Consider the following 14,103-nt stretch of genomic DNA (forward strand, 5'->3'; position numbering starts at 1 on the left):
ATTGGGCCCTTATATGTCTCCTACTTGATTCTACCCCTGAATGTCTGCATGCTTGTTGGTGTTGAAATCTTTGATGCTAGTCAAGAACAGAATGATACACACGAGCTCATTTTCTTTTCTTTTCTTTTCTTTGATTTGATTTGATTGATTTGACTTTGATACCCTTCAGATTCTAGGTGTGGACACAAGCCACATGAAATGAAGCCATGGAATAATTTCAACCTCCTCACTCGCATTGTTGGTGGGAACCAGGTGAAACAAGGCTCGCATCCATGGCAGGTTAGCGCAAGGGAATGCAGTTTTATCTTGTGCCACTTTGGGAACAAAGGCCCAACTTTTCATAGATGTAACAAAAGCAGAAAGGCAGGGGTACTTTGTGCTCATTGGCACATCTGGTGCTCTATTGTTGAGTTCCATGCTGCTTTTAGCAAGAGCAGTGAAGCAGACAGAAGGCAGGAATAATTTCCACACTCTCCAAGTTCCTAGAAACTTTTGTTATGTTTATTATTGGGTCTTAAAGGGAGTCTGTAGCTGGTCTGTTATAAATAGGGATGGGTGAGCTTGTTTGGAAAATAAAAGAACCATCACAAACCTCCAGAGAATGTAGTGATTGGGAAGAGGGTGGTGCCTTGTACTGTTTGGTGGTCTGAGACCGCAAACTAATTTCACATAGGACACCGAACAGCTGTGAAGGCTTCTGGCAACCTGTCTGAATTGTAATGCATAGAGTCTAAACAACCAACTCCCCTCTCCAGTGTGCTGAATATGTCCATCTTTTTGCCTTTGTGAAATATAATTTGTACTCATGTCACAAAATTTTTTGGAGATAAAACTAAACACTTATTGGGGCTCAATGGGAGCTCTAAGAGCTGAGGACACCAAACCCCGCCCGAATGCCAAGAAGTGTTGTTGAATTTTCTTAATCAGTGTTAACTGTAATGTGGTGAAGGCTTTGAGAATGCTCTCTTTCCTAGATCAAATCAAGATGTACAGATTTTTACATGACAGGCATTCTTTATGATGCAGGTTTCCTTGAAACGATGGCAAAGGCATTTCTGTGGAGGCACGATTGTTTCTGCTCAGTGGGTGGTCACGGCAGCTCACTGTGTTTTAGACAGGTATGGATGAGGAATTTTACTACAGGGCTGCAAGTGAAGAAAAGTGTATTGCTAATAAAAGTGCTTGCGCTATGGCATTTGTCTGTGGAAATTGTTTACAGACCGCAATAACCTTTCCATCTGAAAAATACTGGTTGCAAATTGAATTTTTATTGGGCGCGTCGGGGGATGGAAAAGAACTCATAGAAGTTCACAAGCCATTTAAAGGAGGAAAATAGACCCAAAGTGTAGTAAGGAGCAGCTATGTTGTTCGGGGCGAGGAATGTATATCCAGCAATACCAATGGAGTGTAATACTTCTGTAAAGGTTACTTTGAAGCGGCATAATGCAAGACACTAAGGGCTCAATCCTGCCTCATTGCAGGCCACAAACTTCCAGTAAAATAACCAAGAATTTTGAAATGCAGGATCAGGCTCTTCAAAAGAAACAAACCTTAACAAAAACTGGAATCTTGTGGGATGAAAGATGTCCTGTAAAATCCAGGGTGCTAATGGAAGAGAGCTAGAGACTCAATAGGTGGCACTCTTACCTCTGAGTACAAACTGGGTCCCATTATAGCACCAGGGAGTGCACTGCTGCTGGAGATTCTCTTTGCAATTAGCAACGATTGATACCCCTGACCTAACCTCCCCTGATATAACACATCTTGGGGGAACCCAGGATTATGAGGCTCCTCGCTACAACCTGCCCTTAGCGTGAGGAAGCCTTGTCTATGCCTTTTGTAGGTCAGTTCCCCATTTCCATGGGCAACACAAGCACTTTCTCTTCTTTAAGCCTTGCAGGCTCCATTGTCACGCTGTAGATTAGCGACGGGCACGCTCCAACGCTTGAGCCACCAAGCATCTCTCTGGAGTGTCCAGCCTCTGGTTCACTGACCGCATACTTGCAGTATTCACAGATTCACTGCTTCCAAAGAAGCAGCATGCCCCTGCTTACCAGTTCCTCCTCAGATTACCACTCCACCTAACACAGAGCACTTAGATATGTGTATTGTAAAATCAAGGATAAGGCTTATTTAACAAAGCACAGAGATTCGAGTAGTACCAAAGAGAAGTATTGGCAACAAATGGTTACACATTCTAGAACCTACATGTAATCACGTCTTTAATGTCGAGTATTGCGCACCCAAAATCCTTGCAGCACTTTACAGCCTGGCTTGACTGTGGCCTTCTCTGAGATAAGCACGCTGTCAGCTTGCCCGCTAGGTGACAGACCTAGTGTGTTCCTTTGTATTCCAAGATATACCAGCACAATTCTTTGTCTTTTATTCATAAATAGGGAATTTCTCTGCTGTTTGTTTCATCCTGTAGATTTCCTCTCTAGTCGATTTTTTGCAGTCTTAGGGTGTGTTTACACTGCCCACATTACAGCATGGCTGCGGCAGTGCTGTGACGTGGGCAGTGTAGTCACACAGAGCTCTCCCGGCGATTAAAAAAAAAAAAACACCCTGAATGAGGGGTTGGTAGCTTTATTGCTGGGAACTGTGTTCCCAGCGATGAAGCGCTGTCTATGCTGGTGCTTTTCAGTGGTAAAACTTTTGTCACTATGGGGTGTTTTTTCACACCTCTGAACGACTAAAGTTTTAGCCCTGAAACTGGCAGTGTAGACACAGCCTTACTTAGCCCTTAGCTCAGTATCCAAATAGGCATACATTGTGAGGCATACAATACACGCTACCCAAATGGCCAGACAGAGATATAAGTGTCTGTTACCTGCTGCCTGACAGGAACCTTAAGAACATCCTTTTCAGTATAGATACATAACTTCTTAATTATCTATCCATACATGTCACAATGATGATTATGAGCTACTGGTTCTCTGTAGAGACCTTACATACTACCTTTTGGTGAACTGTTAGGAATCTATCTGAATCAAGGGATCCCTGTAAAACTGTATATACTCCGTGTCCTCTGCCAGTTGGCATCAAGGGGTCCCTGGGTCACGCATAGTAATTAAAGATCCCACACCAGGGAGCTGAGGGGAGAGGCGGGAGCTGAATTAACCCCAGTTTCTGTCCCTTGGCTTAAGCCTTATGAATCAGCACTTTCACGGAGAAATCAGAAGGCTAAAGATGCTTATCTGTAATGTAGAACAGTTACTTTTTAAAAATTAGGAATGACTCATATCACTGAGCAGATTCATCAAAGGGACAGGGGTTCAGTTTTGAATGTTAATAGGAAAATGCCTTGTCTGGTTACTACCTGTGAATAATTTTAACAAATTAGGCTGGGATTTTCAGAGGCATCTACGGGAGTTAGATGCCAATTCTGTGGGAAGTTTGCACCTAATTCCTTTAGATGCCTTTGTAAATCCCAGCATAAGGAGATCAAAACTGAATTTCTCTCTGGAAAACCAGCACTTCCTAACTACTGAAGTGTCTAATCTATGTATGCAGTAGTTTTGTGTAATTATTGTACTGCATTGCTAATTTCATTGAGACCTAGGATGGAATCCACTTCTATGGGGAGAGCCAGCACAGGGATGATATACCACTTTATGCCCTCACAATAGGGTCCAAATGGGAGCTAAATGGTGTGTAAGCAGTGCTTTCCTCTGCATAGTGGTGAATTTCACCCTTACTGTTAGGATACAGGACTGGGAATTTTTTGATCTGGGTTCTAGTCCTGATTCTGCCACTGACTCAGAGGATGATCTTGAGGAAGTCACAGGTTAGTTTCTCTGTGCCTTAGTTTTCCCATCCAAAAAAAATCATGATCTAATGTTGAGAGCACAGGGCTAGAAATAAGGAAGTTCCTGGGTCTGCCACTGACTTGCTGTTTTGCTTGAGCAAGTCATTACTGTGTACCTCAGTTTCCCCATCTTTTCTTACTTCACATGGGTGTTGTGAGGATAATCTATTAATGTTTGTAAAGTGCTTTAAGATCTGTGGATAGGAAGTGCTACATAATGGCAGTCCTTATCAAAATTATATGTTAAAAAGACTGAGGGGATGTCTACACTGCAGTTGGAAGTGTGACTGCAGCATGTGTAGACATCCCTGAGCTAGCTTTAATCCAACTATCTTCAATACCAACAGCAGTTAATCTGCAACAGCGTGGGCCTCAGTGTGGGCTGTACAAGCCCATTCAGGATGCTGGGTATTTACTCAGACAGCTAGCCTATGCTGAAGTCCATGCTTTACTGCTAGATTTACTGTTACCTAAAGTAAAGCTAGCTTGGCGGTGTCTGCACATGCTGCCAACACACCTCTGATTGCAGTACAGACATACCTAAGAATACCTATATTTTTCATTGTCCCGTTTTTCTACTTTTGCTCTTTAAACGTTAACTTTCTACCCTACAGACACTTACGCGATTACCTGAACATCACTGCTGGAGAACATGATTTAAGTCTCATGGAGGAAGGAGAGCAGACACTACCAGTTAAAGCCATCATTAAACACCCAAATTTCAACCCCAAAAGACCAATGAATTATGACATTGCCCTTGTGAAGCTGGATGGTGCTTTCAACTTTAGTAAGGCCACAATGCTATACAATTATTTGTAATTATAAACATTAAGCTCACAGACCTCCCTGTTAAACATTGTTGTTAAAGCATAACTCCTAAGGAGAAATATTTTATTTTAATTTTAAATACATTTCTTCATAGAAAACATAATTGTATCATAATAAAATCTACAGCATAATGGAGATGGAAAAATAAGAATACATCAGTGTGCATGGCCTTTGTGTTTTTGAGAAAGAGTAATTAAAGGTCTGGAGGCAAGTCAGAAAAATAACTGAGGTGAATAGACTTATTCACATGGAGCAGAACCTTGAAGAATAGGGTATTACTCATTGGGAGTACAGCTGTTAAAATTTGGCCCTAAGTATTTAACTGAAATGCTTGTGTTGAAAAGAAATTATGTTCGTGCGTCCACAGAGTGGCACTCCCAGTATGTTCCAGCTGGGCCAGATTAAGGCAACTCAGGGCCCTAGTCAGTGGTGCTGGAACAATTGTATAGGGGTGTGTGTGCTGAGAGCCATTGAACCAAACTGTAAACCCTGTATACAATAGAAATCATGTCAAGCCAGGGGGTGCAGTAGCACCCCTAGTTCCAGCACCTATGGCCCTAGACATAACATAACAACATGACATGGGCCGTTTCTATGGCCCTGCTACTGTGTCATCACCCCACCACCCACTTTTGGTAGAGGTGACTGGAGTTCCCCTCTCCTTCCCATAGAAGCAGAGGAAGGACATGGAGTTCTCTTTATAGTGACAGCATGGACCCACCTCCGTTTGGGAGTAGGAAACAGAGACAGGGACAGCAGCTTGCATTCATTCTTTCAGTACTTACTCCAGCAGTCAGGGTGGGTGAGCTGGGCCCACTGCACTCTCTCCTCTTACACAGGGATGTCTCCTGGAGTAGTGTTGACAGTGCCCTCCGGAGCAGTGTACCTTGCTGTTAATACCACATTGAGATGCATGAGCCAGTTATCTCTCTCAGATCTATTGTTTCAGGTTCTCTGCAGACTCAGGCACGCATCACTGTGTTCTTTATACTTGGTTCACATTTGCATGGTTTCCTTTGCAAGCATGAGGACCAGATTATTTTTTTAACAGGAAAATTTAGATTCTTTTATAAAAAGATAATTTGAGTATCTAAGGTCTGTAATACCTATGACTTAATCTGGTCATTCATTCTGTCAAGCTAACAAATGGCAACACAATGAACCAATGAATTCTCAGGTTAAAAGAATACATTCATCCAATAAAGCACCAGGAAAGAAGGTAACCTCCTCAGAGGTGTTTTGAAAACAGGCATTGGTTATCATACTCTGAGGGCATGAATGAGTTTCCAGCAGCTTGTAACAGGTGTCTTTTTCAGATTAACCCTCTGATTGATGTCACAATAAACTACAGTGCTATTTTATTTAAAGATTTAGTTGAGAAGTAAAACAAAGCTTATGTTCTTCAGCTCTTCTTTCAAATATTTAACAAGAAATTCATGTATATTCATGGTAGGTTCATCAGTTTTGCCAGCCTGCCTTCCTGATGTGGGTGAAAAGTTTGATCCGGGAGATGTTTGTACCACTTGTGGTTGGGGCCGTCTAAAAGAGAGTAAGCCACTGAAATAACTTTTTAATTTTCTTAGTATGGCTTATAAGCTCCTTTATTTTATTTTTTTCCTATTTAGGTGCTTAGCAGTTTGTGCAGCAGCATCAAATCTACAGACCAGACAAATGGTGTAAACTCTGTGTGTGTGAGAGAGACAGAGTTCTTTTAACTGGGATTCTAATGCAAAGCCTTACACATTTTTCTGACTCTTCAGTTTTGTAACATATTATGTTGGGTCAGCTTGTATCTGAAAGTCAGAACACAGACAATTTAGGCATCTAGCCACAGGTGGGCCAGGAAGAAAACAGCAGCTAAGAATCAGAATTGGAACTTCAAAACAGAGCTTAAGTGGTACAATGGCTCTGTGTGGTCCCTCTGCACTGTGCACAAGAGTAAATTTCACTCTGAATGTATTACAGAACTCTGAAGTAGTTTGCCAAAGGAGGTTGTGGAAGCAGGAGGTATAAACTCAAGTCCTCCTACATATCCAAGTATTTTATTTTGAACATTTTAACTTTCTTTTAGTTCAACTGTCCGAGGATGGAATAGTTTTGCTTTTTCTTTAAAGGTGAACTGAAATTCTTTCTATATGTATTAATAAGGGTTTTATAACAAACTTAAAATACATCTGTGGTATATAATCTGAACATCATATGAAAATCTTGAAATCAGGAGTTGTATTTCATAGTTACAAAAATGATCCCATTTCATAGGGTGAAAATGTCTGGGGGGATATTTTGCATGAAAACAGGACTTTGAGGGGCGGGGGAGAACGAGCTGATTTTTGTTTTAAAAGTGGTCTCTTTTTAATGAAAACCGGTTTTCTAAGGCTCCTATCCTGCAATGGCCTCTGCATGGGCAGATCCCAGTGCCTGCACACGTCACTACAGGATAGGGGCCTACATTTTCAAATCAAGACAGTTGAAATTTTATGCAGCCAAAGATCAATATTTGAATTGAAATATTATACATCCACATAAAACTTCACACAGTCATATACCAATGGCTGTTTCTCAAAATACAACATTTAGACGATGAAACTTCGCCAAAAAAAACCCTATCATTATCCACTGAACTTTCAGTATGTCGAGCAAACTAGTTTCCTTATTTTTTCTTTAATCTTCTATTTTAGATGGAATCCTCCCTCAGGTCTTGCATGAAGTCGACTTGCCAATCCTAGACAACAAGGAATGTTCTAGAGCTTTGTCAACCTTACGGAATCCAATCCGAGGAGACACTTTAATGTGTGCCGGATTTCCAGATGGAGGAAAGGATGCATGCCAGGTTGGTGGAACAGATAGCCTTGCAGACCTTGCTGTAGCTCACATTTGTGTGTGTCTGTGTTTTGAGTGAATAGACGTATGCTATAATACAATGATCGGCAGTGTAATCCATTTGATATTTTAACTCTTCAAGGATGGCCAGTATAATCCATTCATGACTTCACTCCATTTTATTCTCACATTCCTTGTGTATGGGTTCCTTGAAATTACTTAGGGTTTGGAAAACCTTTCAGGTTAGCCTTTTGGAACATGTCCCAGTGCAATAACACTTGGAACTTCTCCTATTCAGAACACTTCATCAGCATTAACGAATTAAGTCTCATAATACCCCAGGGAGGTAAGTAACAAAGTGGTGCTCTGATTATCAAGAAGGAAAAACTGAGGCATGGAAGTTAAATGAGACGCTCCTGGCCACAGAGGGAATCAGTGTCAGAACCAGAACTAAAATTTGAGTTCCTCGCTTCAGTCCTGTGCTAAGACCATAACTCATCCCACTCTTGCACTAAAAATGTGGACATGCATCTTGGAGACAGGGAACATGGTTGTCTATCTGTTTTTTCCTCCCTCTCACCCTCACAATGATCCTGACTAAATACAGCAAGCCCAGCTGTGGAGGCACAGTCTGATTTCCTTGGTTGTCTTAAAGGGACATGCCCTAAAATAGCAGGGGGATTACTCCTGTACAAAATACAGCTGGATTTTTCTGGAATCATCCAGTGGGAGCTCATACTTGCTTAGTCACATACATGCTTTATATTAAGATGGGTTACCTTTATTATAGGGTGATTCTGGAGGCCCTCTTTTGTGTAGGCGTAAGCATGGTGCCTGGACTCTAGCTGGGGTGACCTCCTGGGGTATGGGATGTGCTCGAAGCTGGAATGATAACGTGAGGAAAAAGTATGATCAGAGAGGATCGCCAGGGGTTTTCACAGATCTTCGTAAGGTGCTCTCCTGGATTCAAGAAAACGTCAATACTGGTAATAAAACCTCCACAAATACATTAGTAATATGTAGGAGTAATGATTTCCTGGTGTGTTCTTCATGGCTCCATTTTTTTTTTAAGCTTTGCTTCATAGCAAATAATGATTATGGATTTCATTATGTGTCTAGCTGGACAGCACTCCGATTGCTGATTCTTCATAGGAATAGAAAGGTCATTGTTTAGAACTGTTGCAAATGGTGACTATTTTATTATCATTTTATTTTATTTTGTCTTCTCCCTGGACAATCATTGAGTTTCAAGGATTGGATTCAGTTGGTGTGTTAAAATGGAACTTTCATTCATTTACATCCTTTTCATTAGTTTACAGCAGAATATTTGTGATCTCTTGGGCCCAAACCTGCACTTCTTGAAGTCACTGGTGGCTTTCCTTGAGTGAGCTGTGCTGGGTCAGGCGTTGTAACTGTATGGAGAAATCCATACTTTCATGAGTTCTCCACCTTTCACACGTTCCCTCACTGTGCACAGAGGGTAAAATCACTCTCTTGCAGAGGGTTAGCATGAGGATCATTCACCACTTCTAAATTAATGGAACTGATGACTTAAATGGTGCATAGGCTTTGTGCTGTCACTCTACACAAGGGTGAATTTTACTCAGAGCAGTTATAAGTTGAGCTAATATTTTCTTCAAATTTGGGCTATTTTCTTTAAATGAAATCAAGGGTTGAAATCAAGGGAGATAAATATGCATTAGCTGAGATTCACATATACCGGCTGCAAAATGTTTTTTTTCCCACAGAATTTAAACAAAAAAACATTTTTAGTGAAAATGTGAAAATGTCACGGAAAGTTTCAACTTTTGATTGAAAAACTGAAATATAAAAAAAACCTGAAATCAAATAAAAAAACAAACATTTTGTTTTCCGGGTTTTGGTTTCCAGTGAAAAATTGAAATGTCTTCAGGAAAGCACCTGCTTTCCATGCAAATTTTCATTTAATTGAAATTCTAATTTTCCATCAAGAAAAGGTTTGAGTGGAAATTTTTTTCAGCCTTATTCATATATTCTTCTTCTTTATTACTTATTTGGTTATTCTGCTTAAATTATTTGGAAATAACCTAGCTCGACATAAAAAGGGGTGCTTTAGAAGCAACCCATAAAATATCATAAATTCCATTTGCACCCACCTTACAGCCCCTTCACAATGTCAGATCAGTACAAGGGGTCTGATAGTACAACTGAGCATCAGGCCCAGAATGTCATTTGTATGACACTACCAGCCAGATTCTGCCACCCTTAATCTGCTAAATAGTACCTTACTCCACAAGTAATCACATTCAGCTCAATGGGACTACTCAGAGTAGGATGCTACTCTACTTGATTAAGGATTTATCTGCATATGAGTTATTCTGGAATAGCTATTTTATTAATAATAAATATAAATAAAATAGGTATTCCAGAATAACTCCATGTGGGGGGGACACTTTCTTATTCCAGAATGAGTGCCTTTTTCTGAACTAGCTTAATCCACTTCCAAAATAGATTAAACTAAACTGATAAAAAGTGCTGTTATTTCAAAATAAGTGTGTCCACATATGGAGTTATTCTGGAATACCTATTTTGCTTAAAATTCACAACCTATCTTATTCCAGAAGCCCTAAAGGTGACAGAGTCTGGCCCAGAGTTAGTAATTTCTGATTTAAAAAAGAAGTTTGATTAAAATTCACTATACTTTTTACAAATTTATTCATTCTGATAAAGGCAAAGTGTATAAAAGATTTGTTATGAGACTGAATGTGCTTCTCTAAAATTCCTTTTTTTCCTCCCCCAAACTAGATTTGAAAATGAAAAGTTCTACAGGTGAGTACTTTAACACATTCTACCTGTGTTAGAGATATTATGGCAAATGATATAAAAACTCTATTGTTACATTAGCTATGATGGGAGGAAAATACATATTTATGGTCTGATCTCGTAAACAATTAAACCCTGATTCAGCAAAATATGTATTTAAAGTTTAAGTTCATGCTTAAGTCTGTCCCTACTCAGGAAAGCACCTAAGAGTGTGCTTAAATATGGTTGACCTCAGAAAGAGAAGTGGGATTTGAAAAAAAAATCCTTTAGAGCACCTAATATAAAAATAAATGTTTTCATTCATTTTTATTTGCATTACTTTGTAAACAGATATTTTTAAAAATAGTTAAATATTCCTCTGCAGTGTAGGAATGAAAACTCAAATAGTACATGAGAACCAGAAATTGAGTGGGCATATTTTGAAGTGTTATATGTAAAAAATAGAGTCTGTGGTTTGCATTCTTCCTTTCCACTATGTAGTTGTACTCAACTCTTCAGTAAACAAGTAGGTTTATTTATAGGGCTGTCAATCACAGTTAATGCATGCGATTAATGCAAAACAAATTAACTAAATTAAAAAATATAGTCACTATTAATCAGTTTTAATCACACTGTTAAACAATAATAGAATACCAATTTAACTTTATTATAAATAGTTTTAGTTTTTACTACATTTTCAAATATATTGATTTCAATTACAACAGAGAATACAAAGTGTACAGAGCTCACTGCATATTATTTTTTATTATAAATGTTTGCACTGTAAAAAAGATAAAAGAAATAGTATTTTTTTTCAATTCACCTCCTACAAGTCCACTCAGTCCTACTTCTTGTTCAGCCAATCGCTAACACAAACAAGTTTGTTTACATTTATGGGAGATAATGCTGCCTGCTGCTTATTTTCAGTGTCACCTGAAATTGAAAACAGGCATTAGCATGGCACTATTGTAGCCGGCATTGCAAGGCATTTACGTGCCAGATATGCTAAACATTCGTATACCCCTTCATGCTTCCACTTGTAGGATCTTAAGTTTTACATTGTTTTGTTTTTGAGTGCAGTTATGTAAAAAAAGAACGAAAGAGAAAATAATAACTCTACATTTTCCTGGGCCTCACTGTTCATTAAAACTTTGTTGTCTGTTCCCCTACATGTGAATAAAGGGGGTAAGCAGGAGGGAGACACAATACAAATCTAATCTTGTGACAAAAATGTATCTGAGAAATTTTAAAACAGTAATCTTGTAATCCTCCTTCCATGCTAGATGAGCTTTTGGGGGTAGCAGATGACTGTATGTCAAACCTAATTTTCTGTTTCATTTCAAACCCCCACAATGCAGCATCATGTAGCATCCAGGATGGTAAACTCCCCAGCAATGAAGGTGAATTACGTTTCCCAGAAAGTCCCAAACATTTCTATCAAAACAACCAGTGAGTAGATGCAAGCATTCCTTTTTCAGAAGCTACATGCAATGACCTTGCAGCTGTAGTTTGTTGTTTGATTGCAAACAAGAATTCATCCAGTTTGTGTCATTGCAGGTTGTGTGTGTGGACTCTGCTGGTCCCAGAAGGAATGCATATACTACTTAATTTCTCCCATTTTGATGTGGAATCAGACATGTTCTGTGACTATGATTCTTTGTCAGTGTATTCAAAAGAGGACAGACTTGTTGGTGAGTTGCTTTTCAGTGATTCTGTGAAATATTTTCATAGAGTCCTTCAATGTTGTTTAAAGTTATAATAGAAACTGGATCCACTGCTTTCAGGCTGTGTATGTGTTACTGATCACACTGAACTCATGCTTGCAAGTTACATGTCATGTGTCCCTCTAGGAGCTTGGCCACTAGATGCTAGCAGTTTACTATTTCCGCTAGCTAATGGAGTTACCCTTTAACTTCAAGTGGTAGAAGCTTGTGTTTTGGTAAAAAAGGGCCTTGGTTGAAAGCCTGCTGACAACTCATGCAGGAGTGAGTGGTATTGCCCTCTTATTACAATTTATTGGGGAAAAGTGTTTGGAGGAGGAACTGAAGGTTCAGTGAAATGATAATGGGCCAGCGCAGAGGATGTTAGTTTTTAGCTTTTGGGCTTTTTCAGTTGTAAAAGCTTTTGGACTTTTGAAAAGCCCAAACTGAAGGACTGTAAGAATTCTAGTTATATTTGTACTTTTGATTTTTTTTAATGACCAAATACTGTAGCTGAGGTTTTATTATTTTGATATGCATACATTTTCTCAACCAACTTTACTACGTTTTTTTAAAGATGATTGTTCTCTAATAATAAATATGTAATTTGCAGGGAGATTCTGTGGGGTTGACTCTCCACTACCCATTTTGCTCAGCTCCAATGGCATAAAGCTGAAATTTGTCTCTGATAACAAGGCTTCTGGAACTGGATTTTCAATGGTGTACAGAGCTCTTTCACCAGATGCTCTTCCTGGTAAGTCTTAGTGCTATATCATATCCTCCCTGTCAATTCGTTGTATAAAATCCAATGTATTCTTGAAGTTAGCTGTTCTGAGGCCTATGTAGTTGCACAGTCAGGCACATGGCCTGAGAAAGTGGGGATGGATCTTGATTAAGTTCAGTCTGAGGCTTGGTTTGAGGCTGAAAAAGCATTAACATAAAGGATGAAGGTGTGTGTGAGTGCTCTTTCTAAGCAGATGATGGGATGGAGAGGACAAGGGAACTAACTGCAAATGGGACTATCAGGGGGCTGTCCTGAAAAACCCTATTGCTATGAGGAATCAGGAGAGAGATTGTCTCAGTGAGAGCCGCCGCCCCCCCTGTAATTTCCTCCCCACCAACCAAGTGGGATAACATCCTGTTCCCTACAACACAGGGGTGTTCTAAGGCTTATTTAATTAATTAATGTTTGTAAAGTGGCAGAGACCCTCAGGCGAAAGATGCTACAAAGGATCCTGGGTCCAATCACTCCTTCTAGGAGGGAGTCCAAGGGAGACTGCTAAGTAGGAGGAAATGTTTTTGGGTCAGGTTTGTTTTCCCCATGGAACAGGTCCCAGGGCCAGCCTCCAAATCTGGAAGATCCCCTGATCAAGCAGAGAGAGGCCTTGTGTCTCTGTGACTCTGTTTGCTTCATTCCTTGGCAGAGCGATTCCTTTTTAAAGGCTTCTGCAACTGTGTGGCAACTGCCCCCAGCACTCCTCTTAAAGGAGATTGCCATCTGGAGGAAGCATATCCACTGGCCATATTACCTTTCCAACCTGATCTCCGAAGGGTATAGGGGGAGGCAAAGTGCAGCTCCCTGGCCTTTTCTTGTCACACTCCTGCTGCTGCGGCTCTACACAGATCCCAGTACCTGCAGAGTGCTCTCTGCAGGTTTGGGAGAAGTATGTTACTGCCGTGGGCTGGCTCTCTCTTCCATGTGGGAGGGGGATCATCTGAGGGGAGAGGGTCCCCTCTGTGCATGGATCATAGTAATGGGCCAAATCATTCTCCCTTTCTTTTTCTGTATTTCACCTGTGAGAGCACTGCTTGGGAGCTGTTCTGGATTTTAATTTAATGGATGGACAATGAATAGGAAAACATTTGCTTCCCTTTGATTTTTTTTTTTCCTGTGTGTTTCTAGATTCTGGATGCGGGTCCTTAGCTGTCCTCTTTGAAGGAGGAGTGATACAAAGTATGAACTATCCTGAGCCCTACAACAATCTGGCAGACTGTCACTGGATTATTCATGCTCCAGAGAACCATGTAATCAAGGTACAGTGCAGGAAGGGCTTACACCTTTCATTCTGTGCAGATAATTTCTTTTGGAAAGAAATAAGTCATATACTAAGTGTTGGCAACAAACGCTTACTTTAGTTAACACCTTCAATTCTTGTGTAGTGCTGC

General features: G+C 40.1%; 1 protein-coding gene across 5 annotated transcripts in view; it reads left to right on the forward strand.

Moving 5' to 3' along the window:
* The window catches only part of OVCH2 (ovochymase 2), a 74,809-nt gene that overhangs the window by 51,051 nt on the left and 9,655 nt on the right, over nt 1-14,103 (forward strand). For 4 of the 5 annotated variants that reach the window (XM_073347679.1, XM_073347681.1, XM_073347683.1 and 1 more), the window contains 11 exons: nt 170-279; nt 1,027-1,118; nt 4,423-4,595; nt 6,090-6,185; nt 7,315-7,466; nt 8,247-8,442; nt 10,241-10,264; nt 11,596-11,686; nt 11,795-11,928; nt 12,551-12,691; nt 13,841-13,971. In XM_073347679.1, coding sequence (XP_073203780.1) covers nt 170-279; nt 1,027-1,118; nt 4,423-4,595; nt 6,090-6,185; nt 7,315-7,466; nt 8,247-8,442; nt 10,241-10,264; nt 11,596-11,686; nt 11,795-11,928; nt 12,551-12,691; nt 13,841-13,971 — 1,340 coding nt within the window. The remainder of the gene's footprint in view (nt 1-169; nt 280-1,026; nt 1,119-4,422; nt 4,596-6,089; nt 6,186-7,314; nt 7,467-8,246; nt 8,443-10,240; nt 10,265-11,595; nt 11,687-11,794; nt 11,929-12,550; nt 12,692-13,840; nt 13,972-14,103) is intronic. The other variant, XM_073347682.1, reaches the window with a different exon arrangement.

The sequence above is a fragment of the Lepidochelys kempii genome, chromosome 6 (genome assembly GCF_965140265.1).
Source record: "Lepidochelys kempii isolate rLepKem1 chromosome 6, rLepKem1.hap2, whole genome shotgun sequence".
Taxonomy (NCBI): domain Eukaryota; kingdom Metazoa; phylum Chordata; order Testudines; family Cheloniidae; genus Lepidochelys; species Lepidochelys kempii.